General features: G+C 40.5%; 1 protein-coding gene across 2 annotated transcripts in view; it reads right to left on the minus strand.

Moving 5' to 3' along the window:
- LOC107217570 (PDZ domain-containing RING finger protein 4) overlaps nt 1–22,342 on the minus strand; it is a 140,095-nt gene that overhangs the window by 87,587 nt on the left and 30,166 nt on the right. Inside the window, exon 1 of one of the 2 annotated variants that reach the window (XM_046739657.1) lies at nt 16,837–16,904. The exons of the other annotated variant lie outside the window; for it this stretch is intronic. Coding sequence (XP_046595613.1) covers nt 16,837–16,851 — 15 coding nt within the window. The 5' untranslated portion in view covers nt 16,852–16,904. Of the gene's footprint in view, nt 1–16,836; nt 16,905–22,342 lie in introns of those variants that run through there. 2 annotated transcript variants of the gene reach the window in all.

The following is a 22,342-nucleotide window of genomic DNA, read 5'->3' on the forward strand; positions in this document are numbered from 1 at the left end:
GAAGAATTTTGACAAAATCGCAAACGTTCGTCTAATTTATTGCCAGAAATTAGATTATTAAATTTGAATTCTTAACCCGTTCACTTTAGAATGAAAATATCGACTCAGAATACTTTTATTTGAGTAAAGAAACGCTTTTCGGACGATTTTGAAATGTTTTCGGCATGTTTCAGAAACCGAGTTTCTTTTTCTTCTTCAAATTTCGCGTGTCTCTCGTAATGTGAGAATATTTATACAAAAATAAACAACGGCAATCGATTTTTCAGTTAATTTGTTGAATAATTATTTAATAAGCAGTGATATCTCGAGAAAATCGTAAAAACGAAAATCAAGATTTTACATACATTGATTACACATTGGTTGGTACAGAATGAGCAACACTGATTCGAATGTTCAATATTGTGTGCAAATTATGTTATACGTATATAATATATATACGTATAATAATAACGAAGCACTTAGACTTTAATTGGGTCATGAAAAGCTTGAATATGAAACAACTTGCAGTCGAGAAAAGTTTACTCATGTGCGACAAGAGGAAAAAAAATAAATAAATAAAAAAATAAAAAATCCACAACGTTGTACTTTTCTGCATAATTTTGTTTCGAAATTATTCTCATTTTTCACAGCGGTTGCAACGTACGACGCTATACTTGAAGTTACAACGTTAATAACTGCGAATTACTGTTTATGGTTACATAAATGCAGGAATTTTTCGGGTACAGAATACAGCCTCAATATACGTAAACATGTAAAAACATAATTTGGTGGCCGCGAGTTTCTCTCTAAACTCTTTCACCCCGCAGGAAGAGATGATGAAGATTTTCCGGGTGTCCCGAACGAGAGGAACGAAACTCTCATCTTCATCACCTGCTTCAGTAACTCGGACTAATTAAACATATTTCGCACCGAAATTTCGACGAATCTACGTCGTTCTTTCTTTAATTCCTCTTCCGCCGCTAAATTTACAGAAAATTCAAAATTGCTTTTGCCCTAACCGACTTTGTTTTTTTTTTTTTTTTCACAACTCAAGTCGAAGTTGAAGATTGGTTAAGTATTGAAAGTATACACCTACAGCGAAAAGTCGCTCGGGGTCGAAAATCGGAGGGTGATTATATGCCGCGGGTTTGGAAACTTGATATTCGCCCCGGATTAATTACTGTACAAAGAAGGCGAGTTGATCGAAGCGAAAAAGTGAGAAGAGAATAAAATGAAAACAGGATTAAAAGAAAGTGAAGAAAATCACAAAGGAAGAGATAAAGAATAAATCACGCCAAACTTTTTTCAACTAAGCTTGCGCTCTTTCAAGCTTCACCTCGCAATTTCTCAAAATATGCAGGGAAATAAAATTACTTCAATTTCTACACACTTATACATATTACATTATCGCCTCGTTTACTCACGTTGCCGCAATATCAAATGATAATAACGATTATCGTCACGGTTTTTTTCCCTTTCTCGATTGAACGAAACTTGACAAAATACGGCGTTTTTAAAACTAAAAAAATATTAGCTCACCTGTGTATATCCATATATTACAAAATGATTGAAACTCAACTGTTCGTAAAATCCGCGCTTGTCTTTTTCGACGATAACGAAGAAAATAAAAACGATCTAATTATTTTTTTTAATATCTTCGCGTCGGCCCTGCACGACGAACAATTTATTTTCTTCAAACGCAAATATATCGAATTGCGCTTATAACACAACGGTGCAGAGAAATCGTTAGTTCTCTAAACCGCGAGCCCATTTTCCGTACGGTCCTTCAGCTTTAGTTGGCACGATGTACTTAATACCGCGCGATATGACAAAACGACAAAAGATTAAATCATACAAATGAATTTAATTACGCTGTGGAACGAATAACGGTTGAAAACATAAATTGTATTATAATAACGGTATAATAATATTAATAACGATATAATAATGATAATAACAGTAATGATAACAATAACAATAATACGCACGGGGAAATAATATCGCCGTAATTGGCGAGTACCTGCGATGACACGCAGCTCAGCGTTTCAACGTCGCTGATGAGATTGTGAAGCATCGTTCAGCTGCATCAATTCACCGCTTAAATTGAACTTCGGGCAATAATAATTCGCGAATAAGTACACATAATATCATGAATACATTTGCATGTCGATAATTAACAATGAATCAGTGAATCGTCGAATATTACGAGTGTAAGTGTAGTTTCAGCCAAACATGTTGCTGATGCGTTCTCCCTGAATTATTTTTTTTATTTTTCTCTTTTTCTCTTGTTCTTTTCTACGTATGGAGAATTAATTCCTAACAAACGTACGATACGTCGTCTGCTAAAATGTTACGCGCACGCGTTACGATCCGATAGGAAATTGTTTGTCAGGGTGACCGACTGTTTCTAACCTCAAAAATCGGTCGGTTTCGACATTGACGTATATTTGTCCAGATATCGGGGTCCACGTGTCTCGAACGTGAAGAAAGGCCTGACGGACCCATTCTATACACAATTCTGAACAAAGACACTTCCGTGCATTTTCATTTGACGCAGAAATAGAAAAATGGCATGAATTCTGCGAATTTAATATCGCGGTTTGATAATATTTACTATTCATTTCAGCCCTCGGAAAGAGTGTCGAATGGTCTTGACGAGAGCAAAAAACCCGAAATATTTACTGCACGTTCTGTGACATGGAATAAATACTGAATCGAGGGTGAAAAAGCTGGGACGAAGGATTTGTCAGAATCGGGCTTGAAATGCTCGATTCGATTCGAAATTGCAGGGGTAAAACTTGAGAGCGGAGAAAATTTCTGAACGGAGTCTGTTGCGTCATTTCGGGTGCTCGGGGACGAATGCTACGCATACTGTACGGTCAGAAGCAAACGCAGGGGTGATCTGAGTCAATTCATGGGGAGGACCTTCGTCCGCAAACGCGTCGAATCTCTTTGTTAACCAACACAAACAACCCTGTTTGGGTCTCTGCAAGGGATTTGGGATCGACGCGCGCCAACTTTTTACAGTTTGTGTATTTCCATTCGTGTTGAAACACCGTATGGCTGTATATGGGAGGTTAAGGTTACGTAGTACTCCCATCCTTACCGACCGAGTAAAATCACTCTTTTTCTTCCTCTAATACAGGAATAGTTTCATTTAATATAGGAAGACAAATAGCGAGTTTGCTCGGTCGGTAAGGGTAGGAGTACTACGTAACCTTAACTACGCATGTGAGGTAGACTCAGCTTGAAAATTCGAGGTGGCAAAAATGTCCTAAAATACACATTTACGAAAATGTCACCGAAGCTGAGAATAAAAATAAAGTATGAACGATGCCCGAGGTTAATTTTTTTTTTAAAATACCGAGTTTTAAATCTAAGCACATCATTGTACGTATAACGTAAACAATTTCGAACAAACGGTGCGAGTTATTCCTCAGAATTTTTCACCAAAAAATCCACATTGATTGGCCGATGGGTCGTTTTATTCGTAAATGAAATCGTTGTAGATTTTTCAGAGTATATTTTCGTTAACAATAATGCATAATGCAATACTAATTCAAAAGTTCATTGTCTTTCGATTATAACGATTGTATAATATCGCATTTGATTTACCAATTGACGAGCTTAAGAAGAAAAGAACTGTCCGAAAAGTTTCGTAAGAAGTTCATTTATGAATAAAATACTTTATTGTTAATCAAAATCAGACGGACCGAATGAATATATGGGTAAAAAAAAAAAAAGAAAAAAAAAAGAAAACATATTATATATAAAACATAAAAAAAACATTTCTCCAGATAACACGGAGTTTTTGACAAATTCAATTAATTCGCTTGATGGGACATGATTATATTTGTTTAATCAATTCGTACGATCACGTTGTTGTACCGATAAATTTTCAAGCCGACTGTACGTCCTGTATAACATCGTTAAGTCTTGGTTGTTTTTTTTTTTTGAAAATTTATTCCACCTCTTTTTTTTTTTTTTTGTTTTCATCCTAAATTTCACGGCTTATTTAAATAACCGATGTGTGCGTGCATGTGTGACGTATGAACGCATGTGTGTAAACAGATTCGGCGTAAAGTTACGGTAGGGGAAAAAACGTTGGAAAGAAAAAATCCGCCAGGATCCGCGCGATAAAATATCGGTTTCGATTTCGTCACGTTTCGCTCTAAGCTAAATCCGAACTGCGTCAATTTATCTTGCCCTGCACTATACTCGGGGAGGTTAAACACGAATACCGCGGAGTTCGGCCCCCTGGGCGAACCGACACGACGCCTACACCTACACTTAACCATGGTGATCGGTCTCCGGTGCCCCCGGTGCAGATTCTCGGGGTAAAAAGATTGGGAGAGGTGAAAAAGGACGGTGACGGAATCTGACGCGCACATCCAACGCCGCAAGATCTTCGAGCCCGAATATTCGTGTGGACGTGTAGATATGGGGCATTCCACGTCAAATTTACAACCCATGTACCTCACCCGCTTCGATTTTGTCCATTTTTTATTATGACGCTGGTACCGATCCAAAAGTGCCGCGGAATCTACAAAAAATTGGAACACCAATTTCGAAAACACCATTTTTGAAAATCCAAAATAATTCACACTGATTTTATGATTTGAAATGTGATTTTTAACCACTACACGATAATGGGATCTCAATATTTACTATTGTTTCGCAAGTTTTTCGTTTTTTCATGTCGGAATTGGAGTTGTTTTTACTAGTTTCCTTGTTTTTTTATTTCTCGATCAAAATAGATCACGGAATCATGAAAATAATGCGATTCTGCGATCTGTTTAAATCGAGGCATAAGAAAAATAAAGTAGCAAGAACAATCCCGACATGGAAAAACTAAAAACTTGCGATAAAAATAGTCAATATTGAGATCCCATTATCGTGTCATGCTTAAAAATCACATTTTGAATCATAAAATCTGTATGAATTTGTTCAAATTTTCAAAAATGGCATTTTCGGAACTGGTTTTTAATTTTTTTAACATTTCAATAGTGGCTAAGGAAAAAAAATTTTTTAAATTCCGGAAACCTTTCGGTTCGGTTGCAACATTTCTTGAAAAATTATAAAAATCGAAGGGGGTGTGGTACATGGGTTTCAAATTGGACGTGGAATGCCTCATATACATAATGTACCTATATAGAAACCACGCCCGTGATGAAAGGGAAAACTTACAGGTTTCGAAAAGTTTAAATTAAAGCAGAAACGCCGCCGTCCCAAACTGCAGCTGATAGCTTTACTTGCAGGGCGGTCGAAAACGAAATGACGAATGACTTCAATTAAGAGCGAAGCTTGTGTGGCCATGAAAAAACTTACTTGTTAGTAGCAGATGGGTTTTTTGCTCTTTGGATAGATGGAATAGACCGTGAATAACTTTCTTACCTGAAACATAAGATTAAAATAATACATGAGTAACTATACTTCAATAGTTTTTAAATCCTGTAATCGAAATTTTAAACAGTTTGAAAAAACTTGTCTTAAAAATATACGAACGATTTATGCTAATGAATTATTGAAAAAACGCAGATTCAATCCCGTTGAAAGGTTAACTGGCTTCTGGCGTAGTTCAATAAATAAAATGATTGTGAACCTATTAAATATGAATACGAGTAAAAAATTAGCGATAGTTTCGTTTCGCGATTTTCACAGATCGCACAGTTTTCGCTGTTAATTATAATTTCAGTTGCCTTTTTCTCAGAAACTCAATAAATGCAAGCAACAGATCGCAAGATCAACATCTGAAAAAAGTCAACAAGATTTCTTTCACTATCGGATTTAATTTTTGAACCATTCATCGCAGCGATTTCAAACTATTTTAAACAAACCTACATCTGTGCAGATCTTATCTGGCAATGGCAATGAAATCTTACGGTTTATGTAACGAAAATTTATCTTACGAAGGTCGAGAATAGTTTTTTTTCGTGCGTAAGAATAAATTCGAGTAATTTTTTGATGGATAAATGTTTTCTGTCAGAACTAAACATTGTTCTAATTGAAGAAATTCTTCCTACTCTTGTATCTTCTTTCTCTCCACGTAAATCAAATATCCTTCTTTCCTGTCTACGTTCTCTTTACCTTTGAGATTCCGGTCCATTTGATTAGCGTGTATCCACTTTGCCTGGAATGATGCACTTCCATCAGAAGAAACGTGTGTGTTTATAAATATACATACATATATATATATATAATTTATATATGTATATATTCTTCAACGTAGATTGAGTCTCACAGTTCTTCGTTTAGAGTAGTACATGATGCACTTTCACGTGAAAAATATACACTCAAATTAAATTGCACAATAAACTGTGAAGGCGATGGATCGAAATACTCATCACTGCAGTTAAAGTCGCTACAATATTAAATCTTATACTTATATGCGCCGTGTCGCTATTTTGTTAATGATTTTAACCAAAAATTCGGACATATTTTTGAAACTATAAACAATAAAGCTCTAAAACTCAAATTGCTCTAAGTATTTTCATTTTCTTAAAAACAATAATCTACTAAAAATATTCAGATAGAAGACAGGTATAGATAAAGTATGAAAGACCGTTTATAATACATATATTATCCGTAATTAATGCATTTTAGACGGCCATTCGGACGTTATCTATACGTGTGTTCTACTTGAGTAGGTATGCTTTTAGATCGTCCAAGCAGTACCACGTACCACCCCTGAAGTCGCGGTAACAAATGAGTTGACATTTGCGTTCGCACGCGTTCAAAATACGAGAAGCGATTCATCGAAGGAATCCGGAAACGATTGTCCGGAAATCCGCGACACAGTCTATATTGCGAGGGTATTGTATACATATAAAGTGAGCAGCATGGAGAATAGTCGATATTACGAAAGGGTTTTTCTCCGAGTGTGCATAAATGGATGAGGAGGCGGTGGGACTGGAAGGTTGGTAGAACGAGGGATCGGTCGGTTGGCCGCGGAGAACTCGGATTGAAAACCGTATTTGTTATTCTAAACCTGATCGCGTCGGTAGCCGGGATACAGAGGGCCGAAAACCTGCTTATGTAGTGTCGGTCCGCCGCAGGAAGACGGGTATAAACTTTCGGCGGTCCGGCTGTCGTCCATTTGAATTCCAGCTACGTACACGTTGATGCCTTCCATTGTCCCTTCGGGATCGTAGATCTCTATGGAATCCTATTACATCGATATACCGTGTATATAGAGGACAGAAGTTCGCCGGAGATAAAGGCCTGCTTATCCTCTTTACGCCGCGCCGACTGGACGGCACCGATCCTCGGAATTAGGATTCAAATGAGCGCCGATCCGACCGCTTCCAAGCATGTTCTTCAATAGGTCGGACAGTCGTCGGCCGCTGATCAATGAGAGTGCGGAAGGTCGTTTTGACTTTGAAGGCACGATCTGTTTTATTCTTTTATCACAAGCGTAGAATCGCGGAACACGCTTGTTCGGAGAAATGAACTCGAGTGGAAATTTGGTCCTGGTTTACGGAGAATGGGTATGAGTTGTTGGGTTCTGGGTCTTGGGTGTACCGTGCTATCTGTCCCCCCAAGAACAATGACAAATGGCACGTGTGGATAACGAAGCGAGGAGTGTCCGCCTCTGCAAAACATGGACTGTGACCGTCAGCTTGGGGTATAATTGCTGTTTTGCTCACCGTGTGCGACTATCGGTTCATTCGTTCGATGAAAGTGTCTGCGATCTCCAACCGAGTAGTATTTCATTCAATTAAGGAAGTAAGAAATTCTAAGGTTTCAAATGAAATTTTAAGACCGTAGGCGCCAGAATGACTGAAATAGTTTTTGAAACGATGACGAATCAATTGTGATTACTTTGCGAATCATTGCGAATCACTTCAAGTCACACGATACGATGGTGTTGATGAAGTCGTGCGACAAGTGTTTTAAATTCATGAAAAGTATTTCAAGCCTTTCGGCAAACATCAACCATTTCCAATTCACTAACGTTCTGTTGGCTTTCATCTTTTTGTGCCATCGTTGATTGCCAGTTTATCACGTGATGTATGTACATTGATTTCTAATGATTCCTTTGAGTTCCAGGGCTACGTACTAGGACACAGTGATCATATTCGTTACCGTATTCCGTGATGCTTTACAATTTGGAAATCAACTGCAATCACTCGAAGCCGATGTTAACGAATATGAAACACTCATTATGTTTCCAAGTGAATGGCTTCGTTTGGAACTGTTGCTGCACGACGGTGCTTCGGGATCGAGAAGAGAGAACTGGTCCCGGAACCCAAAATTCGCACGAAATAAGTAGCTTACGAAGGGTCAGGTCAGCGGGCCTGAAATTTAAGGACCTGCATGCGCGTTCACGCGCGTCCCCTGTGGTGAAACAGATGCGAGGAGGAAGGAATTGGGACTAAGAATCGGGGCTTGGCAGCTGGTTCGACAATGTTAGGATCATGTGGCCAAATGGGAATGAAATTGCAATGGTACAGGACTCGCGGTAACAAACGGTCCCAACGGGTCGTTTCAATGACTGGGTTTCTCGGATCGAGCTAAAGAAAATTCGTGTCCATTGAAAACTTCCTTTCGATTTCTGGCCTGCGACCCGCGTCAATCAATCCCCTTGCCATTCAGAAAGAACCGGATATAATTTTGGATTCATTGAAAAGCAGATTTTGTTTTGGGGTCTCACGACAGCCATGCTGTGTTAAATGGAACCGGATTATTACACACGCACGGTTAGAAAAAAAATATCCCAGTAGGTCGACTAAAATTTTTGGTTTGATTTAATCATGTTTGAACGTGTTACTAAGTGAAAAAAAAGTACCAAGTACAATTGAAACTTTAAAATTACAATAATTTGTGTCGTATTTACTAAGAGAAGTTTAACAAATAATTCGAACATAAAATGGATCTGATGGGACATTATGTTTGGTTCAATTTTTTGAAAAGTGGTAGGCGTGTATCCAAACCGTTGTGTACAACATAATTCGCTCCCTGTAAGAAAGGATGACCAGGCACGTTAAAAGTTGGACTGGGCACTTAGACCGAAATATGTACACGATGTCCGTCTCTTAAGTGGCCGGTGATTTGAATATCGCTGGATGTGAGTTATCGTCGCGGAAGCTTTCAAGCTGACGGTGTCGAAAGCACCGCGTAGTAAATTTTTCCCCGAGGTGTATAACGTCAGCTGGCTGTTCAGAAGTTCAACGCTGAATATTGTTCTAAAACTTGAAGATGAAGTGAATTTGATGACGAGGAGGAAAGAAGAAAAGAAGAGTAAAAACATCCAGGTTCGGGGAGAAAGTTTCGTTTGGCGATGTTATTGAATGGTTTAGCCTGGAGAATATGCGGGTAACGAACCGACGAAACTTGCTGCTACGGAATTTGAATCTGATTCATATTACGGAGAGAACGACCCCTCGCTGCGTACGTGCCTCATTGTTTCTCCTCAAGTTTTCTTTTATTTACCATCCTTACTTTCTTTCTTTCCTTCCTTTCTTTCGTTTTGTTTTATCGTTTCTGTCTCTTGGAATACGAGGTGGGGGCCACGAGTCCATAACCACTGTGTCTCCGATGATACCGCAGGAGTTCTAAGAAGAACCAGGTGCCCTTCTGCCTATCTTATTTACATACACATCCACACCACACAAGCGCAAGTATCGTTCTGCTACGTGGTCTCATAACCGAAGTGCGCGTGCTTATGCGCATGCAAATTGATGCGGCGTATCTACTCACCGACCCACACATACACACACACACACACTCATCTCCATCACCTACAGTATCATCATCCTCTCGTGCCAACCTTTGCAAACAAGTAAATGTCTTTCGAAAGCGAACCAAGTTCAGACCACGACTGTTATCTGCGCCTTATTTTCCTACCGTGCGTTATCGGTTTTCCCCGGATTTTTTTTTTTTTTTTTTATATAACGCGTTACGGTTGATATACGTCAGTCGTTTGGAGTCGTTTTAGAATTTCAACCGACATGGGTGATTCTACGAAAGGTGAGATGTCAACGATGACGGTCGATAATGTCGTCCATACACCAACTTCCATGTACCAGATTGAACCGCGTTTTCCGGGCGAATCTGTGACGGTCCGAAACGCAACGTGGATACTGTCACGCCGTACGAACGCCTTGTTGTCGCTGTGTCGGTGACGCGGTTGAGCGAGTGAGGTTGATGCACGAATCATGTAAATAATGTCCGGGACGATTGTCGATGGTAGAATCAGCGAGGGCAGCGAGTTTTTCTCGAGCCGGTGTAAGAGTGAGGAAATATTGGTCCTTTGATTCGTGGCCCTGATCTCTGATCGTCGCGAAGAGTCATGACAGGAAACAAAGAGAGGCTTCAATTTTCTCTTTTCCATGTTTTGTCTTTCTTCAAGGTGCTCCACGAGCAGAATAACGAGGAATAAAGAAGACCCGTTTGAAGGAATTAAGTTTGACTGTATGGTACACCGATATCATTTCCGGCCTTGATGTGTACGTCTGTCTTCTTCAGTGTGCCAATCGATACTGATTCTCTTTTCCGCCGCCTGCGTCCCGTTGCCATTAATAATTCCTCGTTCCCCATTCTTTATGTTCCCATCCCGAAGGATGAAATTGGACATCCGGATCTTTACTTCTTGCGATTGCTACAAATTCCTTTGTTATGCTGATTTTCGGTTCGTCTTGTTGTTCCGTCGACGCCGAAAACGAGACGCTTCCTCGGACGTATCGTTAAGCTTCGCTGATAGATTTTGCATCTCGTTATCGAAAAACGATCTGTTCCTGATCCCGATTCGAACTATTCCAAACTGGCTCCAATCTGTCACTAACCGTTGCATCGGATGCACGACAGACTTCAGACCGAGAGTATGAGAGCGATGCGATGGTGCGGTGAACCGGGAGCATGGGAACCGGAGATTTGAGAGATAGGTGGATGGCTACCAATGCGGCGCACAGGGAGAGAAGTTATTTCGGCGTTGCGAGGTGGTTTGTGGCCGGCACACACATCTCTCCGCAGGAACGTTAACGCGATTACAACGTAATTCACAAACTATGCCGTTAAGTTTGCCGCGGATGCTGGAGGAGGAGCTGCCGGAATCTCGCCGTGAAGAGGAGGGCCACTTTTAGTGCCTCAATGATCACCTCATCGAGTTATACCCGACGTGTACCATTAAGGGGGGAAATAGGTTTGGGACTATGTTTTTTTTTTGTTTTTAATGATTTTTATGAATTTTTTTTACAAGAAAGGAATGTAAGTAAATATTTGGAACTTCAAGAACATTTTATACATATATTCAAATAGATATCGTAAATTCTTTAAAGTGTTTCCTTGGCAAATGTGGAAGATATCAGCTGCCACCTATCACAAGCAAAGATTCATGAAAATCCCCCGTCCCCCTCCCGGCCCAAAAAAAAAAAAATAACGGATTCCTAAACCTATTTTCCCCTTAACCGCAACACTTCAAATCCATACTAATTGCTTTGTTTTTCATTCTTCTTATTTATCTAGTGCAAAATGGTGAGGTTAGGGGTCAGCGATAAAAAATTGTTATGCTTTAATACAGACACGGATTTACTGCAGAGATGTTGATGAGCGAGAGCGAAGCTCGGATCGTCAATAATGAATATTCATGGGTTAGCAAACTCAATCCCGACAGGGTACCGACGACGGTTGCCTTCTGAATTCCTGATTTTCGTTACGTAATCGTGAGACGCGTCAGTCGCAGATCGAGCGCTCGCGTCACGTCGGATTGCCCGCGGAGGTGAGTAGGTAGGTATGTATGTACCTACGTATGTTCACCTATATCGTCTCGGGGGGTAATGAGATGGGAGTTCGTCCCGTAGGCCACACGGGGCTGTAAACAATCAAGGATCCACGGGTAATCATCGACTAGCCAGAATTAGAGCCTGTGCTAATCTATGTAATCGGATCAATCTCGGAAATCTCGTTAACCGTGACGACGTGTGGTCATCAACGAGGTTAATACCCGCGGACCGAGCGACGGGGAAACGGAGACTTTCCCTCGGCTGAATCACGAACAGGTTTTGGGGTTGAGGCAGGCTTCTGATAAACGATGCACAAAAAATAGTAGCCACAAACAAACATGACGTAATGGCGGACCGAGAGTCGTCCGCAATCTCCACCTCGAGACTTTAGGGTCTATTTTCTGCTACCCTGTGCATTAATTATGATTGAATCTAGTTCGGTTACCTTCAGAATCCGCTGCACGATAGAACAATGTATTCATATTATACGGCAAGCTTATCACTTCACTGTACATTGAAATTGAAATATTACCGCAGCTGACGTCACGGCCTGCGTCAGGGCGGATGATGGAATCCATTATACGCGTAGCAGAATGTTAGGCTTTCGAGCCATTACTGGAGGCTTTGGACACCCTGGAATTTGCATATTCGTATCCCGACAACACGAATTGATATTACTTCCAAATTTCGCGCGGGGCACCTGACGCAGGATTGCTCTTGGCGTTGTCGAAAACTTGACCACATTACTTGGCAATTATTAATCACGTGATGGGGGCTCGTACAATTAGAGGCGAGCTTCTGATTAAACGGCAACAAGTTAACTATACTATGGCTGCGAAGAAACGACGAGGCCTGCGTGCACGATAAAGATCAAAGTCTGGACTTGCCCTGATGCAAGGAACCATGGGAACCCCATTAACTCTAACGGATCACCGACCTCCCGCTGGCTTGCAGTGACAAATCAACAAGGAATACATCGCAGTTGATCGCTCCCATGTTTTTTCTTCCTCTCTTTATCTCTCGCGACTTTCCCTGTCGTACTCGCATGACCAGTCTGAAACGGTTCGCGGTTCGGTTGATCGTTAGTCTTCGACATCGACACTGAAGTTGAGGATTTGGATTTCCATGAAACTTGTAGTATGAGAATCGGGGAGTGGGGTGGAAGAACATTAAAAATCAAAGAAAAAAGAGCAGGTGAGATACAAGTGCAACAAGATAGCGAAGCGCTCATAACCGCAGGTCTATTATATAAGCAATTCGGCGAACGTCAACAAATGTTATGATTTTAACGTTTTCATTCGCTTTTCAATAGCTGGGGGAAGATCGAGCTTGGCATAGCATTCGAGTTTTAAAGGAGTTTCAGGAAGTAAATCCTTACCGCAGCAAGTATCTGAAGAAAAGTGGCGGTTACAGGAACGAGGCGAGGTTTGATGAGCATCGACTACTGTAATAAAAAGTTTCAATGCTCTTTTGAAACGATTTCAATAGAGCACATTGTAAAATCACAATGAATTGTACCAATGAATATTAATTTTTTTTCTCTTGTCTCCATTCTTTCGCACCTGCACCTGAATCCACATCGAAGATTAACAATGTGCGGAAAAATTGTCGAAGAGGACATTTCTACTGCCACCTCGTGAAAATTGTAACGATATCAAGAAAGCTCATCCTCTGAATCGACCAGCGATATTCCTCGAGTATAAATTGAAAGTCATCCCGATTACAAAGTCGTCCGGCTGTATTTTGTCATACGGAAGAATTATGAAACGGTATTACCACGAGTCACTTCGCGTTTAGTTAGATATGAAACTTTTTCGAAACCTGCACCCTGCTTAAACGACCGTTAATTACTGATACAGGCAACTAATTACATGGCCAACTAACCGCGAGTAGAAACGATCAAACGTTACTCAAGTCCGCCACTCAGCTTTCTAGCAACTCTCTGGTCTCAAGATATAGTCTGCGGTTCGGGCTCCCCGAGGCAAGGCTACACAACGCAAAGCTTCGGCCAAGAATTATGATCGTTTTATGCACCCTTTAAATCTCTTTGCTACTCGCTACTACCCAGAAATATGTACAAACGAAAGTTGAACATAAAAAAAGAAAAACCGAAGAAATACAAGCGTAAGAAGCACAACTCCACGATACTTTAACTGGGCACATTTATCTTGAGCTTTCGAATATATGTATACTTATACATATCCGTTTCCCGCATCACGTGCCGGCGTTAAATGAAATGAATCAACGCTCAAAGACCTGAGAATATTTTTCGTCCTTATTATTACCAATCGTCGAAGCGTCACCTGATTCTAAGAATGGGAAATGGTTTTAATTTTGAACGTTTCAGACGAATGTTCTTATTCAATGATCCCGACTGACTGAAGACATCTGGCCAAAAGCAGCGGGACATCGTGAGGATTTTAACATCCTGACAAAAGCGCGATACAATGGTCCGAACGAGAGAAAAGCTGTGTTAAAAAACTGGAGAAAATTGACCGCAGAGGTTTTTATGCGAAAAAAAGATGAGATAAGTGCATGCGGCTCTCCACCCGAGTGGCTAGTTTAACGTTACAGCCTCGTAATAGTACACCGGGTAGTTTTCTCTGTCGGTTGGGTTTCTCCACATCGTCTTTAAGCCGAGCACTGACCGCCGGCTGGTTTCTCGCGTGGTTTATAGTGCGGTGAAAATGGGGTTTGAGGTTCTAAAGCCTGACACACGCCCATGGTGACACGGAGAGACAAGGATGAACGGGCTTTCCTTGATAGGTGTAGATATAATAATTGTCAATCAAGGACCTGCAAGAGGAATTAATAACAGTCTCGTAATAGCGCATGAATAATTCATCAACGACGTATGATTATACGTGGGTAACGAAACTACGGAGCCGGAATCATGCAGACAGTGTGATTAAAATTTATTATTCGGATTAGCAATTTTCAACGAGTAATCAAACCTGGTTACATAATTCGTGTACGTTTGACAAATACAAGCAGATTTTCAACCCCGTGTGTATTATATGTAATACATGATTTATTTACCTCCGTTGGCTAATACACGGATATATAGTGGGCATTCCACGTAAAATTACCAGTCCATGTTCCTCACCCCCTTCGATTCTGATCATTCTTTAGTATGATGTTATTACCAATTCAAAAGAATCTCTTGCAAATTTTTTTAGATACTCTTCAGCCGCTAGTGAAATTCATACAAAATCGCAAAACCAATGACCCCATTTTTAAAAATCTTAAAAAATTCACGTTACTGATTCTATGATTATTAAAAAAAAAAAAAATTATTTTTATTGCAACTTCTAGTTTTTCCATGTCAGAATTGTTTTTGTGTTTTAATTTTTTACATGCGTCGACTTAAATATTTTTCGGAATCACATTATTTTCGTTATTCCATGATCTACTTAGATCGAGGAAGGGAATGAATAAAAAAAAAAAACTCGAATTTCTACATTAAAAAAACTAAAGCCTTACGAGAAAAATAGTAAACATTGAGATCCCATCATCGTGCGTTGCTTGAAATTACATTTCAAATCATAGAATCCGTGTGAATTTATTCAGATTTAAAAAAATGGTGTTTTCGGAATTAGATTCTCGATTTTTTCTAATTTCCACGGTGGCTAAAAATATCTGAATAAAATGTCGAGACCTTTTTGGGCCGGTATGAACGTCATAGTTAAATAATGAATAAACTCCAAGAGGATGAGATAAATGGGTTGCTAATTTGACGTGGAATGCCCCATAGACATCGCGTCAAGTGACGAGGTATCGCACGCGTGTATCATGAATTGATGAAATCACTCGAGGACTTCTCTACAGAGTGTTCGATTTAAATCCCGAGAGTTGCAAAGTGGCACCACAGTCGAAGAACATTGTGACACGGGTCGAGGCTGTACGGGCTTTGCAATCAGTGAAAAAGAGAAGAGAAATGGGGCTGAGAAAAGAGGGTCTGACGCTTGAAACGTGGGTTCATAATATCTAAAGCTTTCCCGACACGTCGCGTCGTCGTAGCGTAGGTACCCACCACCGACTGCCTGCGAGGAGTCCGTGAATCAGAAAAAGATTTCTCAGCCTCCTAGTTCGTTCCTCCTCGGGTCGGCACTTAGCGTGCCAGTCATTTAATCGCCAAATAGGAGAAGGTTTCTTCCTCGTACAAAGCCCCGGGATAAAAGCAGGCCCGGGTATATTCTTAGGCTTGAACGCCTCGAGTCGGCTCCTCGTCTCAATTCTCCTTTGAACAAGGTAAACGTCATTTTTTAAACTTCAACCTCCGCTCTTCCTTGGCAACCCGAATTCTCGTGCGCATGATCCAGGATATACGTTAACCTAGAACCGTCATCGCTCTCCTCCATGGTGAATAAGAACTTGACACTGAATTCAGAGAACAATCAAACGAAGACACTCACTATGTGTCTTTCGTTCTGTGTTTAGGTTCCGGCTGGCCCTGAGCTAGAACCGATAGTGTTTATCGTCGGCCTGACAGCTGGAACAACAAGTTACCAACGTGAACCCGAACCAAGGCTAACCAGCGAAAGGGAAACCCTGGGAGACGCTGGGTTGGGTTGGGCTTTCGTATTGTCGTGAGAGAGAGCTAACGTCTCACTTATCTCGGCTGCCTGGCTCGTATTCAGGAATACAGCCGCCAAAATGAGTCAAGTTTGGCACTATCCCAGCCCTCCAGACAATGGTCAGTTAATGGGGAACGACGACTTAGCCAAGTGTTCCCTACAACGGTGAAACGGTTTGGGTTTGAGGTTGAATTACGCCCCGCGATGTTCAACTCATCAAGAAGGTCTAGAGAAAGATAAAGAGAGAGAATTCTCTTGTACCACACTGTTCAAAATATCGTTGATGCTACATCGAGTCTTCGACACCATCCCTGAGCGATCATGGCATTGATTCAACACCAGAAGACGCGGTCTATTATGATGCCACTGCTCTCAGAGGGGGCTCACATCACGTCCTACCAGCCGTTAATGGAGTCCATAATTGAATTGAGTAATTATCGACCCGAGGATGCATTTCTCGTTGACGTTCACTACCGCCGGGGGTGTTGCTTTTGCAGACGTCCTTATTGAGAGGGAAGCGGACGATGCACTCGGCGGAAGAAACGAAACACTTATCGTACCGTTGGATGGAACATTAAGTTCACTCAGCTGCAGTGCCGATCCTTCGCCTCTTCCTTCGTACATTCGTTCGTTCCTTCCTTCCTTCCTTCCTTCATTCGTTCGTTCGTTCGTTGGTTCGTTCGTTTATTCGTCCTGTAAATTTTTCGCTCCAATGGAGTCGCACTTAACCAAAGAGGGATGAAGTGAAGGATGGAGGGTGGAAAGGGGCGGAAAGCAAACGGTGGAAAATCTTTAACTGCCGTTCAGATCGACGTCGTTCAGCTGGTTTCGACTTGGAGCGGCAATTCCAGGCTCGCTTTTACTATACCGGGTGCGAAATTACAAAATCACTTAAAAAATATTCCGAGAAATTTCTCGGCGACGATTTACCGAATTAATTTCGCTCTTGTAAACTGTTTGAAACAGGGCTTCGCGCACGTTCGACGAGGGACCTGCTTTTGGCACGTTCGACCTGACGGAGCTCGATTAATTAATTACTTATCCAATTAATTAACTGTCAAGTAAGAACGGAAAAGGACATGAGAGAAAAAGTATATCTGCGGGGAAAGTTTACATCGTCAAGTAGCAGACGCCCGAGTGCCAAAAATAGAGAAGATAGGAGACGCCTCTAGATTTTTCTCTGTCTCATTTTCATCATTTTTTCTTCCCTCTGAAGTTCAAGCTCAGTTTCGTTTCATTTCACCGCAGTTAACGAGATGAAGAACGAATTACAGGGATAGGAATTTTTTAAATGATTCACCCCGAACACAGATCTGTCATTTTATCTTGGATCTAGAAATTCTGAATTCTGGTGAAGGGGTCTTTGAATTTTGGACAATTCAGCCCAAAACCGAGACCAGCAATTTGTTGCTCAACGTTACGTGAGCCGGGTTAAGGAATGTTGTAACAAGCTGGACTACAAGTCAGTCCCGAAACAGTGCCACAGGATGGTAGGAGAGGAGGAACTAGTGTCTAGCAAACCTAATAGTTAGTCGGGTGTACAGTACGGTACGGTTATAATTACTAATTAAGGCAATTCGCGACGGTCGTCGAGCAGGCTCTAATAGACGAAGAAGGGTGAACTCGAGTAAGATGATAGACAACGGTCTCTGAGAAGGGCGAAGCTTTCGTTGAGATAACTTTAGTTCTTACTGTCTCATGACACTTCAGAAGTAGTAAAGAAGCCTCTCTTAAAATTTCAGCAGAATTGGTCCGGCAGACTTTGAGATCGTCGATAACAAACAAACGGACCCCTTTCTTTTACGTAAAAGTAGAAGTGCTCGAGAATACCATTTGATGAATACTGGATGTTTTCTCCATTAGGCTCGTAAGATCCAGGTTCTCCCACCTATATTCCCAATTTGAAGTTTTTATAGCCGTTGTTGAGTAATAGGAAAGACAAGAATTTTTGGATATGACGGAAAAATATGAATGCTTTACTTGCGTGAGTTTGGAGGTTAGGAAATGTCAAGCGGGGTTTCCTAACCTCCATAATCATACAAGGTCCGACAAGTGGGTTAAAATTCCGCCCAGGAACTTTGTTATTTTTGTTTATTTGTATGATTATGCAGGTTAGGAAGCGTCAAGCAACGTTTTCTAACCTCCATAATCATACAAGTTCTGACAACCGGGTTAAAATTCCACCCAGGAACTTTATGATTTTCGCTTTTCTCGTCTATCATTAATGTTATACTTGATATAGGTTATAGAACATGTATATTTCTACTTTGCAACGTCAATTGGAGTTTCCTAACCTCCATAATCATACAAGTTCCGACAGCCGGGTTAAAATTTCATCTAGGAACTATATTATTTTTGTTTTCTTGTGTTATTATGCAGGTTCGGAAACGTCAAGCGGGGTTTCCTAACCTCCACAATCGTACAAGTTCTATATTCCCAATGTTTTCCAACAGTTCGGTCTTACCCCGAAATTTCATCCGAATGACGAGCTTGTTTGCCGAAGTTACTGAAGTGGCTGAATCGTTCGTGTATCGATTTATTATTTCGCCAACTAGACGGCCGTTAAAGTTGGCTCGCAGAATGAAACGTCAAGAGTTCTGGGAATCCGAAGGCTTCGAGCTCCCTGCTGCAGAGCAATGGTAGATATAATAAATTACACATCAAGAGCGATTCGCATACTATACAGCAAATATTGATAATACACACGTCTCAATGATTTCGTCGAGTGGCCCTTGACGCATTGATCGATGTGTTTTATCGGCGTCGATCAAGTGCTTCGTTCTCATCTTTGAAGCTTCTACGTCGGCACGTAGCGAGGATTTTTTTTCAACACTTCTCCACACTTACCGGCGTTATCACTCGTCATCAGACTCGGGTTTTACACCGGAGTCGTGTTTTAATTGTTTTCACCTTTCGTTTATAACGAGTCGTATGTAACTCGTCGAAGAATCTCCTTCGTGAAAATTAATTGGAAAATCTCTCGTTTTCGATACTGCCTATGATATAGCAAAACAAATTTGAAAATAAGGTATACGTGTATTTTCGATTTACGTATATATTTTTCTTTTTTTCACCACATTTTTCTTCTCAGCCTTTGTGACGCTAATCGGAAAATAAACTAAAACGATAGAATGACCAACGATTGGTTACTTGCAGGCTTTGACGGTTCTCTAAAAGCGGTATAAATTCAAAAACTTTTCATCTTTTCAACTCACGGTCTTTTACTTTTTCTCTCAAAATCCTCTGCTGTTTATTTAACGACGATTTTTCGCTTTAACGAGGTGAAACTGTATGTTTATTGGCTACGAGAACGAAACGTATACAGTATTATATATATGTGCAATAATCACGCCGACGACGGGCTAAATCAAACGTATAAATCTCAATCTGTGTAACTTTCATCCGGAGCCACCTCCGTTCAATATATCGCGTAGAATTTATACACACACACACACACACAGACACACAATCCGTTACGATCGGAGAGTATACAGACGTATGCCTCGTTATTACACATCGAGTTGTATCAACGCGCGATTGAACGTGATTAGAAAAAGACCAGATACCCTTGTGAAAACACCAATCAACGTCCACTTCATAACACGATAATTAGCGATAATAACAAACACCGTGGCGCCAGCGGCTGTGCTCGACGTGTAGTAATAACGATACTGGTGCCTCCACATATGTATAACCCTTCCGCGAATTCACCCCCAACGTAAACCCCCTAAAAAATATAACCGGGTTTCTGTGACGAGGTGAAAAGAAGGGGATGAAAATCCGACGTTGGGTATCTACACAATTTTTTTGACTCCACTTCTGCGGTCCTTTCCTCCCTTCGTGTCACTAATTATCATTATTATTATGGTATTGTTACGCGAAAAGCACTCCGAGCAAAATCATCATAATATATATACTACTGAAAATTCGAGACCGAATTTCGGTCCGGAATATTGCAATTTATTTCATTTTACCACAATTTTTGACTAACCGATTAAAAAAGATTTGATTTTTCAGGCTGTTATCAAGTTTTGAAAGTACATTATTTTTCTCGATTTTTTCACTCCGTCAGTCGAGCTGGAAACGCGGTGTGGAATTTAGAGTGTTTTTCGAACAATTCTGTAATTTCAAAAGCCAGTCGATGTATCTGGTCACGTGTTATATGTTTGGTTGTAAAATACAACCATGCAGAAGCTTTTGCGAAAAGAGCTTTTAAATACTACCAACATCGATTTGTATCGGAAATTATTTTGTGAAAAGGGATTTCTGTAATCAAACGAGTAATTGTAAATTGATGTTAATAACGCACCATGTTTTACACGTTTTATCTACTTCTCTCATATTTCAGCCCCCTCATCCCTTATTTATACCTATTAGTATATTCTCCGACTTCGCGCAACGCGATATAATTATTCGTAAAGCTGCATATGCAATGTGCATACGCAAAGTTTATACTGCAGTACAGCCACTCCGAGGTCTAGTTTGTGTCTGTTAGTATAATGCATTTATTTGCATCGCGAGATAGCGAGAGAGAGAGCGAGAGAGAGAGAGAGAGAGAGCCGGCAGACAAAGCCAGTTCAAATATTGAGACTAAACTGTAATTTAAATAATCCCGCAGAGACAAAGAGAACGAGACACTGTCGGAGCTAATGAATATAAGCAATTAAATACGAGTACCATTTGCCAAACAATAATTGATTATCGGAAGAGCTTCGGCGAGTCCCGGGTGGAAAATCGTCTGTTTTTGCGAATATTAAACGTCGGATTGATTTTATTTGTTCTCTCTGTTTCCTTTTTCCATTTCATTTCTTTCCTAAATCCGCAGGTAATTTCGTTATCGAACGGATATACCGCCGGGTATATTTTCATTGATTTCACACTGATGATTGCCTTTTTAGTACTGTAACTTATTTTTTCACATTCTTCCAGCGTTCTTTTTTTTTTTTATTTTTTTTTTTTCAATGTAAACTGGTTCATCCTCTCCCACGTTTCAAACCCGTTCGCTTGATTCTCCGTAACCAAGAATCAAAGACGGAGAGAGTGGGGAAAGAGAGAATGATAAACCGAGGGTTGATGCTTAACAGCCCTTAAGCGCCGAACCCCGCATGATGATGTAACCTAATTCGATTAATTTCACTCACCTTGTCTTATACGGAAATTATCTTTACTCTGAAAGGTCTATTTATGTATACATACATAATGTTATATACAAGAACTTGTTCCGGGATTATGGCGCTGTCACTGAGATTGGGGTACAGTTGACCCCAGAATCGACTTTAACGTGCAATTTTAAAGTCAGCGTACTTGAATCAGGGTTGCTTGTGCAAGTGAAATGAAGAATGATTGAAAGAACTTTCACCTTTTTTTACTTCAAGAATTTGTCCCGCATTCTCCCATCGTTTTTTGCTAAAATTAAGATCGGAATATATTTCAGAATTGTTAAATGTTGTCTCAGGATTTTGACAAAAGGTCGTAATTGTGCGTAACGTAATGTTTTGTACAGTAATAACGTTCCAAAGTTTGCTGGGGTTTGAGTAACCCCGTGTAAGTAACGTGAAAGTTTCCATAGATGTAAGTGAGCAGGATTAATCAGAATGGGAACAGCACGCGCCTCGTTAACTCTTCAGTTACTAATTTTTCCATTCAATATTTTGGCCCAAATTTTCATACTCCAAATATTTTTTGGCTCGTTGATCACGAATCTGAAGTTAGAATTTGATAATTTCCAAATCCAAGATCGCGGATCGAATATGGTGAATGAAAATGGAAAAAAAACAAACGATCAAAATTCTATGATTCTGACCGAAACTTGTTACTCGGGAGTTTTTGGAGTTATACGAAGTAACAAAGATCATTTGAAATTATAAATAAACCTCGATAAGGCGAGGACATGGAAATTTTTGAGAAGGGACGCAGAGCATCCCACTGCGACTGAAAGGGTCAACCAGCAAACCCTTACAGTTCATTTGGCCTATCGATTCTGACTTCCGAGGTAACAATGTATATTAGAGTGGTCCTTAATAGGGTTGTTTTTGAATGTTTATGTTCCCAGAGGCTGAAACGATT

This window comes from Neodiprion lecontei, chromosome 5 (genome assembly GCF_021901455.1).
Source record: "Neodiprion lecontei isolate iyNeoLeco1 chromosome 5, iyNeoLeco1.1, whole genome shotgun sequence".
NCBI lineage: Eukaryota > Metazoa > Arthropoda > Insecta > Hymenoptera > Diprionidae > Neodiprion > Neodiprion lecontei.